At 39.1% G+C, this 26,681-nt stretch overlaps 1 protein-coding gene, 1 non-coding gene and 1 pseudogene across 5 annotated transcripts in view; 2 read left to right on the top strand and 1 right to left on the bottom strand.

Moving 5' to 3' along the window:
* Positions 1-12,218: 12,218 nt before the first annotated feature.
* Positions 12,219-12,292, top strand: TRNAV-UAC (transfer RNA valine (anticodon UAC)). Its single transcript has one exon. It is a non-coding gene; the product is annotated as a tRNA-Val (tRNA).
* Positions 12,293-13,899: 1,607 nt separating this feature from the next.
* Positions 13,900-14,013, top strand: LOC115855710 (U6 spliceosomal RNA; annotated as a pseudogene).
* A 776-nt stretch (positions 14,014-14,789) lies between these two features.
* Positions 14,790-26,681, bottom strand: part of LNP1 (leukemia NUP98 fusion partner 1) — a 37,676-nt gene continuing 25,784 nt past the window's right edge. For all 4 annotated transcript variants that reach the window (XM_060297976.2, XM_060297975.2, XM_030861100.3 and 1 more), the window contains 2 exons: positions 18,520-18,750; positions 14,790-15,221 (listed from right to left, as the gene is read on the bottom strand). In XM_060297976.2, coding sequence (XP_060153959.1) covers positions 15,072-15,221; positions 18,520-18,750 — 381 coding nt within the window. In that variant the 3' untranslated portion in view covers positions 14,790-15,071. The remainder of the gene's footprint in view (positions 15,222-18,519; positions 18,751-26,681) is intronic.

Genomic DNA, 26,681 nt, shown 5'->3' with positions numbered 1-26,681 from the left:
AGAGCAAGATTTATGATTTTTCCCCTTTTCCTTTTTTTGTGAGTGTATATGTGTATGCTTCTGTGTGAGATTGTGTCTGTATAGCTTTGCTTCCACCATTTGTCCAAGGGTTCTCTCTGAACGTTTTTTGGTTTTATTTTTTTTCCTTAATAATTACTTTTTATTTTAATTACTTTATTTTACTTTATCTTCATTCTTTCCTTCCTTCCTTCCCTCCTTTAGACAACGAATCATCACAAATTGAGGAGGTGGACTTTGAGAGCAAGATTTATGATGTTTTCCACGTTTCCTCTTTTTCTGAGTGTGTATGTGTATGCTTCTATGTGAGATTTTGTCTGTATAACTTTGCTTCCACCATTTGTCCTAGGGCTCTATCCGTCGGTTTTTTTTTTTCTCTCTTAATTATTTTTTTATTTTAATGACTTTATTATATATTATCTTACTTTATTTTATTTTACTTTATCTTCTTTCTTTTTTTCCTTCCTTCCTTCCTCCCTCCCTCCCTTCTTTCTTTCTTTCTTTATACTTCTATTAATTCTTTCTTTCTAATTTTTCTCCCTTTTATTCTGAGCCGTGTGGATGAAAGGCTCTTGGTGCTACAGCCAGGACTCAGTGCTGTGCCTCTGAGGTGGGAGAGCCAACTTCAGGACATTGGTCCACAAGAGACCTCCCAGCTCCACATAATATCAAACGGTGAAAATCTCCCAGAGATCTCCATCTCAACACCAGCACCCAGCTTCACTCAACGACCAGCAAGCTACAGTGCTGGACACCCTATGCCAAACAACTAGCAAGACAGGAAAACAACCCCATCCATTAGCAGAGAGGCTGCCTAAAATCATAATAAGTCCACAGACACCCCAAAACACACCACCAGGCGTGGACCTGCCCACCAGAAAGACAAGATCCAGCCTCATCCACCAGAACACAGGCACTAATCCTCTCCACCAGGAAGCCTACACAACCCATTGAACCACCTTAGCCACTGGGGACAGACACCAAAAACAATGGGAACTACGAAACTGCAGCCTGCAAAAAGGAGACCCCAAACACGGTAAGATAAGCAAAATGAGAAGACACAAAAACACACAGAAGATGAAGGAGCAAGATAAAAACCCACCAGACCTAACAATGAAGAGGAAATAGGCAGTCTACCTGTAAAATAATTCAGAATAACGATAGTAAAGATGATCCAAAATCTTGGAAATAGAATAAACAAAATGCAAGAAACATTTAACAAGGACCTAGAAGAACTAAAGATGAAACAAACAACGATGAACAATACAATAAATGACATTAAAAATACTCTAGATGGGATCAATAGCAGAATAACTGAGGCAGAAGAACGGATAAGTGACCTGGAAGATAAAATAGTGGAAATAACTACTGCAGAGCAGAATAAAGAAAAAAGAATGAAAAGGACTGAGGACAGTCTCAAAGACCTCTGGGACAACATTAAACGCATCAACATTCGAATTATAGGGGTTCCAGAAGAAGAAGAGAAAAAGAAAGGGACTTAGAAAATATTTGAAGAGATTATAGTTGACAACTTCCCCAATATGGAAAAGGAAATAGTTAATGAAGTCCAGGAAGCACAGAGAGTCCCATACAGGATAAATCCAAGGAGAAATACGCCAAGACACATATTAATCAAACTGTCAAAAATTAAATACAAAGAAAACATATTAAAAGCAGCAAGGGAAAAACAACAAATAACACACAAGGGAATCCCCATAACGTTAACAGCTGATCTTTCAGCAGAAACTCTGCAAGCCAGAAGGGACTGGCAGGACATATTTAAAGTGATGAAGGAGAAAAACCTGTAACCAAGATTACTCTACCCAGCAAGGATCTCATTCAGATTTGTTGGAGAAATTAAAACCTTTACAGACAAGCAAAAGCTGAGAGAGTTCAGCACCACCAAACCAGCTCTATAACAACTGCTAAAGGAACTTCTCTAGGCAAGCAACACAAGAGAAGGAAAAGACCTACAATAACGAACCCAAAACAATTAAGAAAATGGGAATAGGAACATACATATCGATAATTACCTTAAATGTAAATGGACTAAATGCTCCCACCAAAAGACAGAGATTTGCTGGATGGATACAAAACAAGACCCATGCTCTCTACAAGAGACCCACTTCAGACCTAGAGACACATACAGACTGAAAGTAAGGGGATGGAAAAAGATATTTCATGCAAATGGAAACCAAAAGAAAGCTGGAGTAGCAATTCTCATATCAGACAAAATAGACTTAAAATAAAGACTATTAGAAGAGACAAAGAAGGACACTACATAATGATCAAGGGATCGAATCAAGAAGAAGATATAACAATTGTAAATATTTATGCACCCAACATAGGAGCACCTCAATACATAAGGCAAATACTAACAGCCATAAAAGGGGAAATCGACAGTAACACATTCATAGTAGGGGACGCTAACACCCCACTTTCACCAATGGACAGATCATCAAAAATGAAAATAAATAAGGAAACACAAGCTTTAAATGACACATTAAACAAGATGGACTTAATTGATATTTATAGGACATTCCATCCAAAAACAACAGAATACACATTTTTCTCTAGTGCTCATGGAACATTCTCCAGGACAGATCATATCTTGGGTCACAAATCAAGCCTTGGTAAATTTAAGAAAATTGAAATTGTATCAAGTATCTTTTCCGACCACAATGCTATGAGACTAGATATCAATTACGGGAAAAGATCTGTAAAAAATACAAACACATGGAGGCTAAACAATACACTACTTAATAACGAAGTAATCACTGAAGAAATCAAACAGGAAATTAAAAAATACCTAGAAACAAATGACAATGGAGACACGATGACCCAAAATCTATGGGATGCCATAAAAGCAGCTCTAAGAGGGAAGTTTATAGCAATACAATCCTACCTTAAGAAACAGGAAACATCTCGAATAAACAACCTAACCTTGCACCTAAAGCAATTAGAGAAAGAAGAACAAAAAAACCCCAAAGTTAGCAGAAGGAAAGAAATCATAAAAATCAGATCAGAAATACATGAAAAAGAAATGAAGCAAAGGATAGCAAAGATCAATAAAACTAAAAGCTGGTTCTTTGAGAAGATAAACAAAATTGATAAGCCATTAGCCAGACTCACCAAGAAAAATAGGGAGAAGACTCAAATCAATAGAATAAGAAATGAAAAAGGAGAAATAACAACTGACACTGCAGAAATACAAAAGATCATGAGAGACTACTACAAGCAACTCTATGCCAATAAAATGGACAACCTGGAAGAAATGGACACATTCTTAGAAATGCACCACCTGCCAAGACTGAATCAGGAAGAAATAGAAAATATGAACGGACCAATCACAAGCACTGAAATTGAATCTGTGATTTAAAATCTTCCAACAAACAGAAGCCCAGGACCAGATGGCTTCACAGGAGAATTCTATCAAACATTTAGAGAATAGCTAACACCTATCCTTCTCAAACTCTTCCAAAATATAGCAGAGGGAGGAACAGTCCCAAACTCATTCTACGAGGCCACCATCACCCTGATACCAAAACCAGACAAGGATGTCACAAGAAAAGAAAACTACAGGCCAATATCACTGATGAACATAGATGCAAAATTCCTCAACAAAATACTAGCAAACAGAATCCAACAGCACATTAAAAGGATCATACACCATGATCAAGTGGGGTTTATTCCAGGAATGCAAGGATTCCTCAGTATATTCAAATCAATCAATGTGATAAATCATATTAACAAATTGAAGGATAAAAACCATATGATCATCTCAATAGATGCAGAGAAAGCTTTTGACAAAATTCAACACCCATTTATGATAAAAACCCTGCAGAAAGTAGGCATAGAGGGAACTTTCCTCAACATAATAAAGGCCATATATGAAAAACCCACAGCCAACATCGTCCTCAATGGTGAAAAACTGAAAGCATTTCCACTAAGATCAGGAACAAGACAAGGTTGCCCACTCTCACCACTCTTATTCAACATAGTTTTGGAAGTTTTAGCCACAGCAATCAGAGAAGAAAAGGAAATAAAAGGAATCCAAATCAGGAAAGAAGAAGTAAAGCTGTCACTGTTTGCAGATGACATGATCCTATACATAGAGAATCCTAAAGATGCTACCAGAAAACTGCTAGAGCTAATCAATGAATTTGGTAAAGTAGCAGGATATAAAATTAATGCACAGAAATCTCTGGCATTCCTATACACTAATGATGAAAAATTTGAAAGTGAAATCAAGAAAACACTCCCATTTACCACTGCAACAAAAAGAATAAAATATCTAGGAATAAACCTACCTAAGAAGACAAAAGACCTTTATGCAGAAAATTATAAGACACTGATGAAAGAAATTAAAGATGATACGAATAGATGGAGAGATATACCATGTTCTTAGATTGCAAGAATCAACATTGTGAAAATGACTCTACTACCCAAAGCAATCTACAGATTCAATGCAATCCCTATCAAACTACCACGGGCATTTTTCACAGGACTAGAACAAAAAATTTCACAATTTGTATGGAAACACAAAAGACCCTGAATAGCAAAAGCAATCTTGAGAACGAAAAACGGAGCTGAAGGAATCAGGCCCCCTGACTTCAGACTATACTACAAAGCTAGCTACAGTAATCAAGACAGTATGGTACTGGCACAAAAACAGAAAGATAAATCAATGGAACAGGATAGAAAGCCCAGAGATAAACCCACGCACATATGGTCACCTTATCTTTGATAAAGCAGGCACGAATGTACAGTGGAGAAAGGACAGCCTCTTCAATAAGTGGTGCTAGGAAAACTGGACAGGTACATGTAAAAGTATTAAATTAGATCACTCCCTAACACCATACACAAAAATAAGCTCAAAATGGATTAAAGACCTAAATGTAAGGCCAGAAACTATGAAACTGTTAGAGGAAAACATAGGCAGAACACTCTATGACATAAATCACAGCAAGATTCTTTTTGACCCACCTCCTAGAGAAATGGAAATGAAAACAAAAATAAACGAATGGGACCTAATGAAACTTCAAAGCTTTTGCACAGCAAAGGAAACCATAGACAAGATGAAAATACAACCCTCAGAATGGGAGAAAATATTTGCAAATGAAGCAACTGAAAAAGGATTAATCTCCAAAATTTATAAGCAGCTCATGGAGCTTAATAACAAAAAAACAAACAACCCAATCCAAAAATGGGCAGAAGACCTGAATAGACATTTCTCCAAAGAAGATATACAGACTGCCAACAAACACATGAAAGAATGCTCAACATCAAAAATCATTAGAGAAATGCAAATCAAAACTACAATGAGATATCATCTCACACCAGTCAGAATGGCCTTCATCAAAACATCTAGAAACAATAAATGCTGGAGGGGATGTGGAGAAAAGGGAACACTCTTGCACTGTTGGTGGGAATGTAAATTGATACAGCCACTATGGAAAACAGTATGGAGGTTCCTTAAAAAACTACAAATAGAACTACCATATGACCCAGCAATCCCACTACTGGGCATATACCCTGAGAAAACCAAAATTCAAAAAGAATCATGTACCAAAATGTTCATTGCAGCTTTATTTACAATAGCCCGGAGATGGAAACAACCTAAGTGTCCATCATCAGATGAATGGATAAAGAAGATGTGGCACATATATACAATGGAATATTACTCAGCCATAAAAAGAAACAAAATTGAGCTATTTGTAATGAGGTGGATAGACCTAGAGTCTGTCATACAGAGTGAAGTAGGTCAGAAAGAGAAAGACAAATACAGTATGCTAACACATATATATGGAATTTAAGATTTAAAAAATGTCATGAAGAACCTAGGGGTAAGACAGGAATAAAGACACAGACCTACTAGAGAATGGACTTGAGGATATGGGGAGGAGGAAGGGTAAGCTGTGACAAGGTGAGAGAGAGGCATGGACATATATACACTACCAAACGTAAGGTAGATAGCTAGTGGGAAGCAGCAGCATAGCACAAGGAGATCAGCTCGGTGCTTTGTGATCGCCTGGAGGGGTGGGATAGGGAGGTGGGAGGGAGGGAGACGCAAGAGGGAAGAGATATGGGAACGTATGTATATATATAACTGATTCATTTTGTTGTAAAGCAGAAACTAACACACCATTGTAAAACAATTATACTCCAATAAAGATGTTAAAAAAAAGAAAGAAAATGAAAAACAAGCCATTAAAGAGATATTCTTCCGAGAGAATTAAAACATATTATATACCTCTGACTTGGCACTCCTTCCATTCTGGAGATCTTTTTCGATAACTGCTTTCATCACAGAATGATCTAGAGTAAAATAAACTGAAATTAGAGTAATTATTTCCCAATGAGTGGCTATTTCCATTTAAAACCAAAAGCCAAGTAATTATTGCTTTTCCCATAAAATTAAATATGAAATCTACATTATGTAATTATACACTTATTTCCCCCTTTGTGTATTCTGATTGCTTCCTCAAAAACCTAAGATGCCATCTTGCAGTCTGCCTCCAGTGGCTACTATTTTGGCAGCAGCAAAGGTCAACTTTAAACATTTTCCATCTAAAGCAGCTTTGGACACCTTTAGATAGAAAGTACAGTCTTAGCACCGTCCAGACACTTAGATACCTAAAGGGCATCCAAGATAACTAACCGAAGTCCTGATATTCCCTCAAAAGCTGCTCCTCCCATCAGCCCCCTTCTTCTAAGTGATACCACCCAGTTGCACACATAATCATCAACGACTTGTCTCCTTGTTACTATTTCCTTCATACCCCACATCTAATCCATCGGCAAGCCTTGTTAGCTACACCTTCAAAACACAATCTTCATTAAACTGCTTTTCACTTGGTCCAAACTTCCAACCTAAGCTTGGCCATAAACATCTCCTTATTTGGACCACCATGATAGTCACCTAACTAGTCTCCCTGTTTCTCTTCTTTATCCCCCCAAGTCTGTTCTCTATACCAGGTCATCTTATTCAGATACTATTTGGATCATACCTTGTCCCACTTCAAAACCCTCTACTCGTTTAGAAGAATCCACAAAAGAAAATAATAATAATAATAATAATACAAATGAAAATATATACAAAACAGAAACAGACTCACAGACACAGAAAGCAAACTTATGGTTACCAAGGGAGGGGGTGTGGAGAGACAATTAGGGGTATGGGATTAACAGATATAAACTACTATACATCAAATAGATAAGCAACAAGGATTTACTGTATAGCACAAGGACCTGTATTCAATATCTTGTAATAACATGTAATGGAAAAGAATCTGAAAAAAATTCTGAACACTATGCTGTGTAACTGAAACGAACACAATATTATATATCAATTATAAATGAAAGAAAGAAGGAAGGAAGGAAAGAAGGAAGGGAGGAAGAGAGGGAGGCAGGAAGGGAGGAGGGAAGGAAGAAAAAGGAAAGGAAGGAGGGGGAAGAAGGAGGGAAGGGAGGGGCAGGAGGAGGGAGGGAAGGAAGCCTGGAAGGCACCTGGCAGACCCACTGCAGAGGGAGTTCTTACATCAATTAGGAATTTGGATGAGACAGTCTTAAATCAGATGACCTTTCCTCGCCCCCAGTTTTATTGAGATATAAATGATATACATCATTGTTTGAGTTTCAGGTATACAGCATAAAGTTTGACTTACGTATATTGTGAAATGATTACCACAATAAGTTTCATTAACATCCATCATCTCATATAGATACAATAAAAAGAAACGGGAAAAAAAAACAGGAATAAAAAGTTCTCCCTGTAATGAGAGCTCTTAGGATTTACTCTCTTAAAAGCTATCATGTATAGCATACCTCAGTCGTTCCTATAATCATCATGTTGTTCATTGCATCCCTAGAACTTATTTATCAGACGATCTTTAAAAGTCCTCATATCTTATTTTTCTCATTCCCCCTTCTTAACATTTTTTTTCTCTTGTTCCTACACTTCCTTGGAAATGGTGACATCATTATCATACTATGTTTGCAAATTCAGGGATGAGGAAAAAAGGCCACTTGTTTATAAGAACATAAAGAACAACCTTTAAACACTCATTAGCTACTCACAGGTAATAGATGTATTTCAGAGATAAGAAAAGAGAGTCCTAGGAAAGTACTTGGTTGGCTCCTTGCTCAGGTTAAAATGGCTCCTGGCCAGTACATTATTATTACCCCTTAATGAACAGCTAACCAGTGCCCATCCCAAATGGAAAATCTAAACAAAGAGACACAATAGTCACTATGAAGATTTCATTTGTTTGCATTTATCCCTCCACCAAAACACTTGAAGGCGATTTACACAATAGCAATGAAAACATCTGCTGTGAAGAAAGATGTATAGGACACAGAATACTGAGGAGGGAGGAGAAGAGAGGGAAGGAGGTAAGAAGAGTTTGAAATAATACCTTTGTCATTAAAGTGTGAAAACCAGCTACATGGGGTGTTTGATGCCATGCTGAAAGGTTTTGATTTAATTCTATAAATAATGAGGAGCTTGCCAAGGTCTTCAAGCTAGAGAGGCACACAATATTTTTTTTAATTAGTTATCTCTGAGGAAGTGATGAGTAGATTTTTGTTTACTATTTATCTTTCTCACTGGAATGTGAGCTCCTGGAAAACAGGTTTTTATCTCTTTTGCTCACTTTTGTATCCCTAGCACAGGACAGGAAGTCAAAAAATCTTTGTTGAATGAACAAGCAGATCCTGGCAATTAGTGAAAAAGGTAGAGACTCAGAGATCATGAGCCAAGGCAAGGGGGGCTATGCTCTGGGGTATAAGTCACTCAAGAGTTGCTAGGCACACATGCATGCACAAGTTGGGGAAAAGAAGCCGGCTTAAATCGAGGAGTTTCACAGTTCATTATTGTTTTTTGTTTCCTTGCTTTTTTTTTTTTAATGGAGCTATAATTGACCTGTAACATTATATACATTTCAGGGGACTTCCCTGGTGGCCCAGTGGATAAAACTCCATACTCCCAATGCAGGGAGCCAGGGTTCCAGCCCTGGTCAGGGAAGTAGATCCCACATGCATGCTGCAACTAAGAGTTCGCATGCCACAACTAAGGATCCCACCTGCCACAACGAAGACGCAGCACAACCAAATAAATAATTTTTAAAAACACATTATATTCTTTTCAGGTGTACAATATAATGATTCCATATTTGTATATATTGCGAAATGATGACTACAGTGTCTACAATATCCACTACCACACATAGTTCCAAAATTCTTTTCTTGTGATGAGAACTTTTAAGATCTACTCTCTGTTCCTTTGTTTTTTGTTTTCTCTCTCTTTTTTTGAAGTATAATTGACATATAACATTATATTAGTTTTAGGTGTACAACATAATGATCTGATATTTGTATTTATTGTGAAATGATCACCACAACAAGTCTAGTTAACATCCGTCACCACACATGGTTACAAAATTTGTTTTTCTTGTGATGAGAACTTTTAAGATCTACTCTCTTAGCAACTTTCAAACATGCAGTACAGTAGTGTTAACTATAGTCACCATACTGTACATTACATCCCCATGACTTACATTTTTTTATAGCTGGGAGTTTGTACCTTTCGACTATCTTCACCCATTTCTCACCCCCCATCCTCGCCATCCCTCCACCCCCCACCTCTGCCAATCACCAGTTTGTTCTCTGTTATCAATGAGTCTGTTTCTTTTTTTTTTTAAGATTCCACATATAAGTGACATCATACAGTGTTTGTCTTTCTTTGTTTGACTTATTTCACTTAGCATAATGCCCTCCAGGTCCATCCAAGTTGTCGTGAATGGCAAGATTTCATTCTTTTTATGGCTGAATAATATTCCATTTGTATATATATATTATACATACACATACATACATATATATGTACCACATCTTCTTTATCCATTCACTCATCAATGGAGACTTAGATTGTTTCCACATCTTAGCTGTTGTAAATAATGCTGCAGTGAACATGGGAGTGCAGATATGTTTTTGAGCTACTGTTTTGTTTCCTTCACATCAATACTCAGAAGTGAAATTGCTGGATTATATGGTAGTTCTATTTTTAATTTTTTGAGGAACCTCCATACCCTTGTCCATAGTGGCTGCACCAATTTACGTTCCCATCAACAGTACACTAGGGTTCCCATTCACCGTTGTTTTTTTCCTCACATCTCCATACAAGCAGATGGGGCAGAACTGTTCTCAGTCAACTACTATGATAACTGGCTCCAAAGTTGTGGCAGGAATTCAGCCAAAACAGAATTAGATAATCCAAGGTTACAGTAGGATGTTAAAAACTCCAAAGACAGAGATCATTAGAATTTATAATCCCTCCCTTTGCCAGTTTAAAATTTCCCATTGTGCAAATGTAAATCATCTGCACAAGTATTTTATGCCTCTTTCTTTTTTCATGCCCCATGGAGATAACCAGTTTGTCATCCTCCCTCATGTGTACCTTTAAATACATTAATAAGTCATAAAAATTACTCAACATTTAATTAGTTTAAACCCACCTCCAAGAATTTTGATAGGAAATGCTGCAGTTCTCTTTTCTGTCTGAAAGTAATGTTAGTGATTTTGTCATTGGCCCAACAGGGAGACTTCTCTGTGTCCAGCATTATCATCCAAAGGTCGGCTCAAGTCTGCCCCCTAGAGTAATCAGTGTGCCTTGACAGTAGTGCTCAACTGTATTAATTTCATATTTCTGACACTGGTCTTTTCCAAAGGACAGTCACTTTCTATTTTACATGCGTCTGTATTATTTGAAAGTATGTCAGATACTTTTTTTTTTTGTTTTTTGGGGGTTTTTTTAAACGTAGATTTTATTTATTTATTTATTTTTGGCTGCGTTGGGTCTTCGTTGCTGCACGCGGGCTTTCTCTAGTTGCGGCGAGCGGGGGCTACTCTTCATTGCGGTGCGCAGGCTTCTCATTGCGGTGGCTTCTCTTGTCGCAGAGCACGGGCTCTAGGCGCGTGGGCTTCCATAGTTGTGGCTCGAGGGCTTCAGTAGTTGTGGCTCCCAGGCTCTAGAGCACAGGCTCAGTAGTTGTGGCACACGGGCTTAGTTGCTCCGCGGCATGTGGCATCTTCCTGAACCAGGGCTCGAACCTGCATCTCCTGGATTGGCAGGTGGATTCTTAACCACTGCGCCACCAGGGAAGTCCGATACTGTTATTTTTATAAGTAAAAAATGTTTCCATTGGGGGGGAATACTATCTACAACACAATTTTTTATTTCAAGAGAGTATCATATGACGGTGTCTTGCCTAAAATAAGCAGGATTAATTCAAGTTCTAGAACCCTGGTTGTTCAGAGTCACATTCTCAGACTATATCTATTACGTCACTACTATGTGAAAGGCAAGGGTTCTGGGAATGCAAAGATGATTAAGATATGGTTCCTACTACTAAGAGTTCACAGTCTAGATGGGAAGACAGACGTAAGTAAATCATTACATGATAAAACTGACATGAGTCATACTATAGTACAGAAGAGAATATGAATAAACAGATATTTTTATTTGGAGAGAATAGGGAGGAAGAAAGGAAGGAAGGAAGGAAGGAAGGAAGGAAGGAAGGAAGGAAGGAAGGAAGGAAGGAAGAAAGGGAGGAAAAAAGAATCAGGTTAATAAACTTTAAAATGTTGTAACTAGTATTAGGCCAGTTAACCCAAAATAATACCATGGATTAATTAAATTCCAATTCTTTTTAAGCCTCCTAGAATTTAAAAAATAAAATTCAAGTAATATAAAAAGAGGCTTGAGAGTTAGAGTATAGATAATTGCTGCCCAACAGAAATATGAGACATAGAGGTACTTTAAAATTTTCTAATAGTAGCAACATTAAAATAGGGAAAAAACAGGGGAAATTAATTTTAATAATATATTCTATTTAACCAAACATATCCAAAATATTATAATTTTTGTTGGAATCAAGGCAAGATATAAAGGGCCTGATGTGGGATGCTGGCAATGAGAATGGAATTTGGTAGGTCCAAGTGATATTTAGAGGCAAAATAAGCAGAAGTTGATAATTATTTGAATGGAGAACAAGAAGAGTACGTGATGGTTTCAAACCCAACCAGGTTCTTTGTTGACAACTGGTAAATTATGCTAACCATTCACTAAGACAGGGAAAACAGATTGGGGGCAGGCAGGGCAAGAAATAATTATTTACTTTAAAAAATTGAGTTTGCAGGAATTCCCTGGCAGTCCAGTGGTTAGGACTTGGTGCTTACACTGCCGAGGGCCCAGGTTCAATTCCTGGTAGGGAAACTAAGAGCTCACAAGCCACCTGGTGTGGCCAAAAAATAAAAAAAAAAAAAGTGGTACCTATCGGTATATTATGAGGGAAGTTTTTAAGATGGAAGAGACTTGGGCTTCCCTCGTGGCGCAGTGGTTGAGAGTCCGCCTGCCGATGCAGGGGACACAGGTTCGTGCCCCGGTCGGGGAAGATCCCACATGCCGCGGAGCGGCTAGGCCCCTGAGCCATGGCCGCTGAGCCTGCGCGTCTGGAGCCTGTGCTCAGCAACGGGAGAGGCCACAACAGTGAGAGGCCCGCGTACCGCAAAAAAAAAAAAAAAAAAAAGATGGAAGAGACTTAAGAATGTTTTAAGCAAGGAACCATTAAAATTATGCACTTGACTATTTTAAAAGATGTAAATGATACACTATTAACTGAAATGAACTCATGTTTGGAAAAAAGTTTGTGTGTGTGTGTGTGTGTGTGTGTGTTTCTGTATACACATAGATAATATTCTGGAAGGACAGAAAACAAAGTATTAACCATGTTTATCTCCGAGTAGGTACAATAAGAGTTTTTAATTTTCATTCTTTTTCTTGATCTGTATTTTTATTATGACGACTATCATTTTGTGATATTTAAAAAAGGCAATAAGCTGTCACCTTCATATTCAGAGAGTCCCCCCTCTTCCATTTACTATGGTCCTGAAAGTGTGTTGAAAACAGACTTTCCTCCAATTTGATAAAATATAGTATAAAAGTCCTAATCCTAATTTTCCCAGGTACTGCTATCCTTGAAGGGGAAGAAACTTCACAGACATCCTGGCTGGAGTGGAAGGTGGCTACTGTCTCAGCCAGCCAGCCAATGGGCCCTGGGAACTCCAGGCGTCTCTCCTTTCCATGGGTGGGCCACCTCTCCCCAGACCTTTCTTTTGGGGCCACAGCAGATGAGTAGACCATGCCCAAATCTGAAACTTGGTTAGCAAGACTGAAAAGTACCCAGAGCAAGGGTGTGGAAACAACACATAGTATAACACAGACCTCAAAGGCAGGTCAGGTCCCATCCTCCCCCTTGGCGGTGGCAAATAACAGGCAAACACACCATGTAATAGCTGAAGACATCTTTTACCTGTGTGAAAAATGATCATTAAAAAGCTGCATGAAACTGTCAATTCAAAATGGTGAAGGTATAAGTTGTATGAATTGAAAGAATGCAAATTAATGATCATCACTATTTTACTTTTCTTTTACTGTTTTCCTCTTCTCTTTTTCTCTCTCCTTTTCCTTCTTTTTATTGTCTATGCCAAAGTTAGTTTTTTCTTACATAAGCAGTAAGTTCCGACATTAGTAATGAGTAGTAGTTTGGGGAGACCTTCTTCTTTACAAAACAGAGATTCTAGCTGCCCTTGGGCATTTGATGATCCAAGACAGAGACAAAGAATAAATAGGGAGAATTCTACTATCTTTTCTTCTAGGGAAAAAAACAGAATATGGCCTCAATATGTTAATTAACCTGATCGTGGTGATGATTTTACAAAGTATGTCAAATACTCATACACATATCAATCATGCTGTGCAATGTAAATATATACAATTTTGTTTGTCAATTATACTTCAATAGAGCCGGGGGGAAAAAAGAAGTGCCTGCTTCAGTAGCACATACACTCAAACGGGAACTTCTCTGGATACAGAGAGGATTAGCACAGCTCCTGTGCAAAGATGACAAGCAAAGTTGGGAGGTGGTCCATACGTTTTAAATAAATCATGATGTGATGTAATGTACAGCATGGTGACTATAGTTGACAATATGGTATTGTATATTTGAAAGTTGCTAAGAGAGTAGATCTTAAAAGTTCTCATCACAAGAAAAAAATGTGTAACTATGTATGGTGATGGATGTTAACTAGATTTACTGTGGCAATCATTTCACAATACATACAAATACTGAATCATTACGTTGGACACCTGAAACTAATATAATGTTACATGTCACTTATACCTCAATAAAAAATAAATAGTCTCATAAAGTTAAAACTCAGAGCATAAAGCTGATCTCGGAGATTCAGTCTCCACCCACGTCATCAAAATTGTAACCCACTCCCAAGTCCTGCTTTTCTCATTCACATCTGCCCGTTCACAAGCAAATCACACACCTACTAAGTCAGGACCCACTGCAAAAGGGAAATGAAGGTCCTGCCTCAAGTTAGCAACATGAGTCAGCATGAACTGGGCTCCGGCCCTAACTCTGCCACCTCCCCAGTGAGTGACTGAACTTTCCTAAACTCCAGTTTCCTCAGCCAGCAAGTGAAAAGAAGACTAGGTCCCACCTCAGAGTGGTGAGGACTATTAGGTAATGCATTCAAACTCCCAGCACAGTACTTGGCACCTTAATTACCAGCTCTCATTAAATGATGGCCTTTAGACATACTTATATAATTACTTCTAATAAGGGAGTAAGCATCGAGTCACACCAATGACTTTTATTTAAGATTATTTGCCAGGGTGATGTGGAAGAAGGGTTGGTGAAGATGTGTGGGTGGCTCTTTAAATATCTCTCTTCACATTTTCAATAATTACTTTATGCTATTAAAATACCTTTTATCCTTTTTATTCCCATAAAAGGGCAACAGAGCAGATCACACTCTGAAAAGCAGCTGTAGTATGATGCAAGCTGTCTTGGGGAGCAGCTGAATCAACCACCCACTTGAGTCACTCAGCATCTGCAGACTCTACAGCTACCACTCCTGGGCCTGGTGAATTGGGGCTCAGAAAAACACAGCAGCATCAGTAGTCATGGTGTGGAAACAAAGTACTATTTGGGCCCCTTTTCAGACAGGGCGGGCAGGTAAGCTTCTCCACACTCTTCCTTCCCAGAGCTCCTTCTTTCCTCCACTTTCTTGCAAGACCTCATTTCCACTGCCCGGTATTCTCTCTCATTTCTCTCCTTTCTGCTCTCAGGTCCCTGAAAAAGAAGGGTCAGAAAAGGGTAGATATGCCAACATCTGACAACATTCCACATTTTTCCTAATTATCAGAAATGAAGAAAACTCTAATCATTTAGCAGACTTTCACATCTTAGTTTCTAGTAATAAATTAGCATAAGCCTAAGGGTGTTGCTAAAGGTTTAGTCATAAAATAAAGGAATAGGTGGCCTTGGGCATTAACAAGTGGTCTATGGAGGAAACTCAACCTGCACACTACTCTGCCTCTAATGTACAGAGGGATGTGATTCCATGGCACAGTAAAATTAATATCCTTCTGGTGCTTTTTGAAAAGGAATGTGGCAAGGGAATCATACACGGAATGATTCTAACCTTCTTATGTTCACTCCCTTAAATTACAGGGCTTCCCTGGTGGCGCAGTGGTTGAGAGTCCGCCTGCCGATGCAGGAGACACGGGTTCGTGCTCCGATCCGCGAAGATCCCACATGCTGCGGAGCGGCTGGGCCCGTGAGCCATGGCCGCTGAGCCTGCGCGTCCGGAGCCTGTGCTCCGCGACGCGAAAGGCCACAGCAGTGAGAGGCCTGCGTACCAAAAAAAAAAAAAAAAAAAAAAAAAAAAAAAAAAAAGCCAGTTGAGTTTTTCAATATAAAAATGAAAAAATTTAATGTTGTTTGTCATGAGCAGGTCACAAAAGCAGTTTCTGGCTCTTCTTGGTGCTAAAAGATGTAAAATCTAAATCTATGTATTAGTACATACATACATTTGGCCCCCAAATAAAAGGCAATATAGGGCTTCCCTGGTGGTGCAGTGGTTGAGAGTCCACCTGCCGATGCAGGGGACACGGGTTCGTGCCCCAGTCCGGGAAGATCCCACATGCCGCGGAGCGGCTGGGCTCGTGAGCCATGGCGGCTGGGCCTGCGCGTCCGGAGCCTGTGCTCCGCAACGGGAGTAGGCCACAACAGTGAGAGGCCCACGTACCGCAAGAAACAAAAAACAAAACAAAAAAAACAAAACAAAGAAAAGGCAATATATATTATTTTTTAAATTGCTGAAAAAGCACACTTTTTAATGTAGTTAGCTTTAGAAAAGTGTATCAATTGTTAAATAGAAAAGTTTTAAAGTATGCAATGTTCCAAATTTTTTATTTTGCATTAAGATAAACTTTATAATATACTCTTTAAAGACTGATATAAAATAAATACTGAATTTAAAATTATTTATCATGTATATTTCTCATATAATATGAAAAATTTTTTAATGATTTTATAAATTCCTAGCAGGTTTCTAGCTATTATACAGTTGTCCCTTGGTATCCACAAAGGTGTTGGTTCCAGGACCGCCCACAGGTACCAAAATCCACGGATGCTCAAGTTCATGGGTACAGAACCCAAAGACACAAAAGGCCGACTGTACATAACTATGAAAAGAGTTCTTGAGTCAAAAAAGTTAAAAATGCTGCCTTGGTTATCTTGGTACTCAAAAGGAAGAACTTGAGAAATGAATGAAACAAACATTTTTATATTTTAAGGATAATGTAATGAACATCTCTTTAAATAAAAACTGATTTCACATTTACACCCTTATATAAATATGTGATATGAATGTTTTTCTGAAGCCATCAGAATCAACAAAGAATTGTTCAGATTAAAATTTTTTTCAGAATATATTTATACCCTCCCTTGTTTCAGAAAGAATTTAAAGCAAGTCAGTCCCCTAATTAATATAATTAATGATTTCAACACGTAGTTTTGAAACAGGAATTTTTTCACGCCTGTTTTATTCCTGCCAAAAGTTCATAATGTGAATCTAATCATGAAGAAATATCAAATGAACTCAAACTGAGCTTCATTCTAAAAAATAACTGACCTGTACTCTTCAGATGCCAGTCCCATGAAAAAGACCGAGGCATTGTTCCAGAAATAAAATACCTTAAAGGGACATGAAAATCGGTTGCATTGCATGATCTGGAATCTCGTTTTAAAAAATATTATTGGAACAACTGACAAAATATGAATAAGGTCAATAGATTAGATATAAAAGTTTTGTATTGGTGTTAATTTCCTGAGTTTAATTATTGTACTGTATTATGTCCTTGTGCCCTTGTTTGGGGGTGGGAAGGAGAGAGCGGGTATAGGAAAATGTGATAATATATTCACGTTTAGAGGAAATCTAGATGAAGGGTGTAGTTTTGTACTATTCTTGCAACCTTGCTCTAAGTCTGAAACCATATCTTAAAAAAACAGTATAAAGAAAAGACAAAACAGAAACTTAATAAGGTTTAGATAGAGTAAGTGACAGCTGTTCACTACGCCTCCTTCCTTATTCCTCTTATGATCCAGTAGAGAGAGCAGCTTACTGAAGGGGAATCTAGATACACAAGGTCACTGGGACAAAAGTGAGGTGCCGCCTGTGAGGCAAAGATGCACAGTAACAATCCCAACAGCCATCACTGCTAGGCAGAAAGCACCGCACTCAGGTGGACAATGAGGTAGCAAGCACCTGAGTGCCTTCCCCTGGCCATTCACAGAGCATAGCTCAAGACCCAGGTGGCAATACACCTAGGTTTACTTATTTGCTCTGCCTACTACATGGCAGAAACATATCATTATTCTTTTTTCGCAAAATAAAACCAAAACAAAAAACCCACCAAAAAAAAAAAGTATTTTGCTCAAGGCCACTCAGTGAGCACGTTGCAGAGTTGAAAAACTACTCCCCAATTAATTGGTCTCTAGTTTATTACTTTATGTATCAAGTTTGGCATCATCAGTCGTGTTTCAATTCTTTCCCCCATTTCCTGCCTTTGTCTCCCTTGGGCTTCAATTAGACTCTGAGGAGGCCACTGTGAATGCCTGGATTGCTCCTCTATTCCTGGATACTCACACCATAGTGTCCAGAGAGTTCCTTCTGTGTGCTTTTTAAAAGTACAGGGGAACACAACACCATCACAAACTATTTCCTACCAGATTAAATATGAGAGAACAAGAGCAGTAGGGGCAGTTTTTTCTTCTTCAGATAATAGAAGGAGAACGAATCACAATTATTTATAATAAGGGTGATGAAAACAGAGGACCTTGGTAGCAAAAACATTCCACATGTTCTCCTTTAGGAATTCTTCCTACACCACATGTCTTCAATAATAATAATTTTAAAATTTTATGTACACCTGGGCTATCTAAAACTGAGTGCCATTTTTCAAAGATCACAACACCAACCTGTAAATGAAGAAGTTAGATTTGTTCTCCTCAAACTAGGGGAGGATGAATCCTTTGGGTTTCCTTTTCTAAAATGGTTTAAATATTCAATAACTCTGTTACGTACCGAAGAGACAGAGCGTTTGGTTCTAAAGCAGAGTTGCTGTTCAAAGGACTCTGAAAATGCCTGAATTTTGGAATGGGATCTTCTTTTTGATTCCAGGGGCTCCTTGAATGACCCATCCTCTGAGTATTTTCTGTAATCCCGCACGTGAGTACGGCATTGAAATCCCTGGTCCTCATAAGAATGACTTCTAGGATGGCTGTCAGATGACATCATGCTGGGAAGCACAGGAAACTGGGAATACAGAATTTAAAATTTTACAATATAAAGAGACTGCACAATATTAGCACAGAGACAGAATGTCCATAAATTACTAACCAAACAAATCTCATGTTGGACTGAAATTTTATCTTCTTGATCAGTAGGAGCTTTCTCCTGCAATGAGGCAGTGGGGTCAGTTGGTCAAAACAGTAAGTAGAACATCCCAATATTAGCTATGTTGCTCCTCTATCATTAGGGTGGTATAATAAAGTGTTCCAGCCTTAAATTGATATGTAAAAATAAATTTCAAAATGATCAAAATAAATTTTTAATGAAGCCATAAACATTTAAGAAATAATACAAAGGCAAATATCTGTGTGCTTTCTGTATGGAGAAGGAATTTCTAAGCAAAAGAGCAATGGAAGAAGTCATAAGGAAAAAAATTAACTTAACTATATAAAAATAAAGCTAATGTGCATAAAAAACAACATATGGTAGACGAAAAAACTTTAAAAATATTTGCTGCATGTTTAATAAATATTCTGGAAATAAGGGTATTTCACATAATACACACAAACATAGAGGTCATGTACTGCAATGACATCAGTGTTAAAATCACAATTGGAAAATGATGAAAAAAAAGATAGTTCAGATAAACCAAACTTCTGGAAAGAATTGTGACACTTGCTCTGTTAATTTCTCTCACTCCCCAACCCACTCCACTCCAGCTTTTTCACTCACACTTTTTCTTTTTTGTTTGTTTGTTTTTGTTTTTTAAAAGGTATATTTAGTTCCTGTGCAAACTTTGCTGTAGCAGAGAATGCTACAATGATATACATTTTGGATGTGTATGAATGTATCTGTAAAAGTGAAACAGGTAGGTTAATAAAGAATAAGTGCATTTTAAATTGTGATATGTATTGTCAAATTATTCTCCAAAGAGGTGATACAAATTAATATTCCAAACCATGAGTGTGCCTGTTTCCCCAAACTGCCAACAAATAGGAAGAGTGAGATAGTATTATTGTTTTAATATGTATTTTTCTTATAATGAATGATGCTGTATAAACTTCATATGATAAAAATTGATGGAGACTTTAGGATTTCTTGGCATCTCATGTGTTACAGAGGATTAGACCCATTTCACAAGCGTGTGGGCAAAGGGGCCCATACTCTGGGATACAAGACACCTAGGTTTGGAGTTTGAGATGAGGTCCCGTTGGTGGAGCACCTACTATGTGCAGACACACTTGCCCCTCACAACAAGCAGAAGCTTGCTTTTCCACAGTGCTATTATTTATCTGAGAAAAGCTGATTAAATGGCTTTTCTAAAGCTACATGGCTGATAAAGGGAAGAGCTAGGATTGCAATCCAAGTCAGTTGTAACCACACTCTGTGCTCTTTCTGCATGCTGGCATTACTAACTGCTAACTTGGAGCAACAAGGCCAGCAGATCTGAAATCAGAAAACCCAGGTATGTCAATCTGCTACTCACTAGCTGTGTGACCTTGGGTAAATGATAACCTCTTTAGGGGCGGGGGAGGTCCTCAGGTTTCTCAAAGAATTTGTCAAAAAGCTGGAGTTGTTACCCTCAAGTCCTTCCAGGCCTCACTCTGTAGTACCTTGTAATATGGCAAAAAATAGCTGTTAGCAGTTCCCTTCTGTATTGAGGTGCTCCTATGTCGGGTGCATATATATGTATAATTATTATATCTTCTTCTTGGATTGATCCCTTGATCATTATGTAGTGTCCTTCCTTGTCTCTTGTAACATTCTTTACTTTAAAGTCTATTTTATCTGATATGAGTACTGCTACTCCAGCTTTCTTTTGATTTCCATTTGCATGGAATATCTTTTTCCATCCCCTCACCTTCAGTCTGTATGTGTCCCTAGGTCTGAAGTGGGTCTCTTGTAGACAGCATATAGATGGGTCTTGTTTTTGTATCCATTCAGCAAGCCTGTGTCTTTTGGTTGGAGCATTTAATCCATTCATGTTTAAGGTAATTGTCGATATGTATGTTCCTATGACCATTTTCTTAATTGTTATGGGTTTGTTTTTGTAGGTCCTTTTCTTCTTTTGTGTTTCCCCCTTAGAGAAGTTCCTTTAGCATTTGTTGTAGAGCTGGTTTGGTGGTGCTGTATTCTCTTAGCTTTTGCTTGTCTGTAAAGCTTTTGATTTCTCCATCAAATCTGAATGAGATCCTTGCCAGGTAGAGTAATCTTGGTTGTAAGTTCTTCCCTTTCATCACTTTAAGTATATCATGCCACTCCCTTCTGGCTTGTAGAGTTTCTGCTGAGAAATCAGCTGTTAACCTTATGGGAGTTCCCTTGTATGTTATTTGTCATTTTTCCCTTGCTGCTTTCAATAATTTTTCTTTGTCTTTAATTTTTGCCAATTTGATTACTATGTGTCTCGCCATGTTTCTCCTTGGGTTTATCCTGTCTGGGACTCTCTGTGCTTCCTGGACTTGGGTGGCTATTTCCTTTCCCATGTTTGGGAAGTTTTTGACTATAATCTCTTCAAATATTTTCTCAGGTCCTTTCTCTCTCTCTCTTCTCCTCTGGGCCCCTTATAATGCAAATGTTGTTGTGTTTAATGTTGCCCCAGAGGTCTCTTAGGCTGTCTTCATTTCTTTTCATTCTTTTTTCCTTATTCTGTTCCACAGCAGTGAATTCCAGCATTCTGTCTTCCAGGTCACTTACCCGTTCTTCTGCCTCAGTTATTCTGCTATTGTTTCCTTCTAGTGTAGTTTTCATTTCAGTTATTGTATTGTTCATTTCTGTTCGTTTGTTCTTTAATTCTTCTAGGTCTTTGTTAAACATTTCTTGCATCTTCTCAATCTTTGCCTCCATTCTTTTTCCGAGGTCCTGGATCATCTTCGCTATCATTATTCTGAATTATTTTTCTGGAAGGTTGCCTATCTCTACTTCATTTAGTTGTTTTTCTGGGGTTTTATCTTGTTCCTTCATCTGGTACATAGGCCTCTGCCTTTTCATCTTGTCTATCTTTCTGTGAATGTGGCTTTTGTTCCACAGGCTGCAGGATTGTAGTTCTTCTTGCTTCTGCTGTCTGCCCTCTGGTGGATGAGGCTATATCACACTTTTTCATCTAACACTAATGTTAGTCAGGATATTGGTCTCCATGTTGCCAAATTCTGGGCACTTAATGGTCTTTAGTCACTCCATAGCATTCAACCCAGTTGCCTATTGAACCCTTCTGGAAACAGCCTTTCCCTTGCCTTCTACCACTGCACCCTCTTGGTTTCCCTTTGATCTTTCTGCCACTGTGTTTTAGACATTTTTGCTCACTTCTCCCTTCTAACTACTCATAACTGTTGGCGTCCCCCGACACTCTAAACTAGTCCTCCTTCCCTTCCTTTGCTTTCTTACTTTACACTGTCTCCCTCAATGTCTCACCCCCAGGCTTCAATTTCCATCTATAACCGAGTTTCTGATTTATTTGTTAGCCCAGACCTCTCTTCTGAGCTTCTGCCCACTTCTCCTCTTGGTATCCCACAGGCACCCCATCTGACTTGTCCAAATTTGAATTCATCATCTCTCCTTCCCAAGCCTGCTTCTCAAGTGTCCCAGAACTCAGAAACCGGCACCACCATTTGCCCGGTTACTCAGACCAGTAATTCAGAAGCCCCCCTCCACATCCAATTGCCAAGTCAGCAGATTCCACCTCTTAAATGTCTCTCAAAACCATCTACTTTTTTCCAGCACCACTGTTACTACCCTAATCCAAGTCATCATTACCTTTCACCCAGATTCCAGCAGCAGCCTCGTAGTAGTGGATATCCTGCATTCATCCTAACTCACTTTATTTCACTTTTCCCACAGCAGCCAGCATAGTTAAAACAACGTCAAATTCATACCTGATCACATTTCACTTTACACCTCATCTTGCACCACCCTCACCTCTTCAGTGACATAGCCTCACTGGTCTTCTGTCAGTTCCTCCAGCTCACCTGCTCCTGCCCAGCACAGGCACTTTCACAAGTGGTCCTCTCTGGCTGTGACTCCGCCCACAACCCCATCGCTTCGCCTCATCCCTGGCTAATCACCCTTCAGTCACCGTGGAAACTGCATTTCCCCAGAAAGCCTTTCCTACCACCCCAATTGGTTCAGGCCCCTGAACCACCATTTAGACACTCTCCTGAGATCTCACACTTCTTTATGACACTTATCATAGCTGTCATCAATAATTTGGTTAATTTTGTTACACATCTCTCTTCTCCATTAGACTGTATGCTCCTTCATGTCAGGGGCTACATTTCATTCTCTGCTAGAATCTCAGTATGCAGCACTTTGCCTTCTTCATAGCATGAGTTCATTAAATATATATTGAATGAATAAATGTATAAAGAATGAAAGAAAAAGAAATACCAAACATAAAAATTGTTTATGCTTATTGATAGTCAAAAATTATGTTAAATTATATCACATACAATTTTGCCTTCCAGGTTAACAAAAAATTTTTTTTAATAATACTAACACTAGTAAGAGTGCTGGGGGATAGGCACTGTCATTCCTTGCTGGTAGGACTATAAATGGATACAGCTTTCCTAGAAAGCCGTTGGCAGTATGAGTGAGTCAAAAGGCTTAAAATAATTTCCCTCCTTGGGTCCATACATTGCACGTTATTATGGGCTGAATTGTGTCGTACCTCCCCCCCACTCCCACCCTGCCAAATTCATATGTTGAAGCCCTACGTGAGTAGCTCAGAATATGACAGTATTTGGGATAGGGTCTTTAAAGATTAAGTTAAAATGAGGCCATTAGGGTGGCCCTAATCCAATCTGACTAATGTTCTTACATTAGTAAGGAAATTAGAGACACTAGGGATATACTCACACAGAGGAAAGACCATGTGAGGACACAGCGAGAAGGTGCCATCTATCAATACAAGCCAAGGGGAGAGGCCTCAGAAGAAACCAAACCTGCTGACACCTTGATCTTGGACTTACAGCCTCCAGAGCTATGAGGAAATAAATGGATGTTAAAGCCACCCAGCCTGTGGTATTTTGTTATGGCAGCCTGAGCAAACTAATACACATATATAGAAACTTACTCTCAAACAATAATCAGAAATATGGTTAAAGATTTATAAAGTTGGATCTTCCCTGGTGGTGCAGTGGTTAAGAATCCGCCTGCCAATGCAGGGGACACAGGTTTGAACCTTGGTCCAGGAGGATTCCCACATGACGCAGAGCAACTAAGTCCGTGCACCACAACTACTGAGGCTGTGCTCTAGAGCCCGCATGCCACAACTACTGAAGCCCGCGCGCCTAGAGCCCGTGCTCCGCAACAAGAGAAGCCACCGCGATGAGAAGCCTGCACACTGCAACAGAGTAGCCCCCGCTCGCTGCAACTAGAGAAAGCCTGCGCACAGCAACGAAGACCCAACACAGCCAAAAATAAATTAATTAAATAAAATAAATTTTTAAAAAAAGATTTGTAAAGTTGCTAAGATACGTGAGGTAAGTCTGTATAAATTAGTCCATTTACTGCAGGTCAGACGTGGTACTTGGTGCTATGGATAAATTGGGGAGCAAAACAGAGTGGCCCCCTCTTAGAACTTATGTCTGCAATGGAGATAAATAAATGGGGCATATGCCTGCATCCTTGGCCAAATGCTATTAAGGGAATGTTCAAGGTGCAATAACAGGGTATAGCAGAGTAAAACCACATATATTTGGGTGGGTGTTGAGGTGACTGGGAGGATGAGGGAAGACTTCTGTGAAGGTGTGACAAGCTACAATCTGAAGGGTGAGCAGGGTTAATTAGGAAACAGAGAACACTTGTCCGCCTGAGGATGAGACCATACGTGCAGAAGCCCTGCCACAGAAGGAGCTTGCTGGCGTAGAAGGAAGAGAAGTCTGGTAGGGCTGGGAGCGCCTGAGAGGAGGGGGGAGGGCTGGGATGGGTAAGCTGTGGGGACATCATAAGATGGGCAATCTTAAAACATACCCAACTGTGATCAAAGCCTTTGTCTGCAATCTGGGGTTGTTTTCTTCCTACTCCTTTTTAGTATTTTTCATGTCTTCTACAGTGATCATGTATTATATTATCAGGAAAAATACAATACTTAAAATTTGAGACTGGGACACAGAAGGACAAATATTACATAAAGTATCTGAAATGGTCGAGCTGAAAGAAGCAAGAATAGAATGGTGGCTGCCAAGGGCTGGGAGGAGGGGGATATGGGGAGTTGCTAATCAATGGGTATAAAATTTCAGTTATGCAAAATAAGTTCTAGAGATCTGCTGCACAACATTGTGCCTAAAGATGACAATATTGCCTTGTACACTTAGAGATCTGCCAAAGACAGTAGAGCTCATGTTGCATATTCTCACCACACTAAGATTTTAAAAATAAAACTTAAAAATGTGAGACTGGGAGTGAAATGCAGATGTTTGTACAAATGTCGTCTTCCATTGAGAGACCTGAAAAAAAATGCAAGAGTTTCCATCACAATATAAATAAACAATATCTCCTTATAGCAGATGAAATTTCCAGTTAGTCTCTTTTGGTGTGGGACCTTGTGAGAAACAAGCTTAAAAGAGTTCTCTAATTGGTTACAGGGAGAAAGCTACCACTTTTAAAAATGTTTACTTACTAAGTAAGCTCTACTTTTGGAATTTTATATGCCCTTCTAATGTAAGTTCCCTCACAAAGACTTGAATCAACGCCCTAAATAGCTGACTTTTACAAGGTCTGGACTTGTCACCTCCATGGTCATGGACCAACCTTATGGATCTATCTCCCATGCCGTGAAGCAGGCCCTAGAACGTGGAATGGGATCCCCACGCTCCGAGCTCGACACCTGGACTCTCCAGCTCCCAGGCTACAAAGCCTGCAGCAGGCATGGATTTTCTGAGCAATAACCACCCAGTGCCCTGACTCTCACTAGAAAACAGGCCTCTGAAAAACAATGCTGTTTCCTACTGTGGTCCCAGAAAAACATTTCTGTCAAAAAATAAATCCTATGCACTCTCTAACCCCAAGCCATAGGTCCTCACTTAAAAAAAAAAAAAAAAAAAGTTATGTAACATCTTCACTTCAAGAACTTAACTACTTGATGTTTTTATTCTGGGTTTAATTGCAATCACCCTTCAGTTGTACCCCTCCTGCCCTCTGAGTAAATGAAAGCACCTGAGCCACCCATCAACAGCAAGATGAGAAACAAGAGGGAGAAAGATCCAGGTGTTGAGACAGTAAGACCCATGTTGAATCTTAGTGCACCGTGTGTGTCAGGGACTCCAGGGACCATGCCCTTATATCTAACCTCAGAACAAATCCTACAAGGGAGTTATTCTTCCCCTTTTACAGATGAAGAAAATGAATCTTAGTTTGGCTAAGTGACTTGCCTATGACATGTGACTAGTGACTTTACAGGAGAGGTAAAGTGCCATGTCTAAGCGTAAGACATCTCTTCCTTGGCTGAATAATCCCAAACTTCTGTCTTCAACAGCAGGAACAACTTCATTCTATTTCTATGTGAAGCTTCCTGTAAACGTGACTTTTAATAATGTACCAGTTGTAACAGAATTCGATCACGAAAGTAATAATAATTTGTAGGTTTTAGGAATTAGTCTAAAAGAATTTTATGTGAGGAATATTTTATAATGTAGACTAATTGCCTATCAACAGAGCCAAGAGGGTTATAGTCAACTAGCTATATATGGCAACAGCATCAGGAAAAAAAAAGATTCAAGTGTTCAACTGGTAAAACGGTAGGTCAGGGCTTCCCTGGTGGCGCAGTGGTTGGGAGTCCGCCTGCCGATGCAGGGGACACGGGTTCGTGCCCAGGTCCGGGAAGATCCCACATGCCGCGGAGCGGCTGGGCCCGTGAGCCATGGTCGCTGAGCCTGCGCGTCCGGAGCCTGTGCTCCGCAACGGGAGAGGCCACAACAGTGAGAGGCCCGCGTACTGCAAAAAAAAACAGAAAAACAAAAAAC

The sequence above is a fragment of the Globicephala melas genome, chromosome 4, assembly GCF_963455315.2.
Source record: "Globicephala melas chromosome 4, mGloMel1.2, whole genome shotgun sequence".
Classification (NCBI taxonomy): Eukaryota; Metazoa; Chordata; class Mammalia; order Artiodactyla; family Delphinidae; genus Globicephala; species Globicephala melas.
The sequence above is the reverse complement of the archived record's forward strand: the minus strand, read 5'-3'. Positions and strand labels throughout refer to the sequence as shown.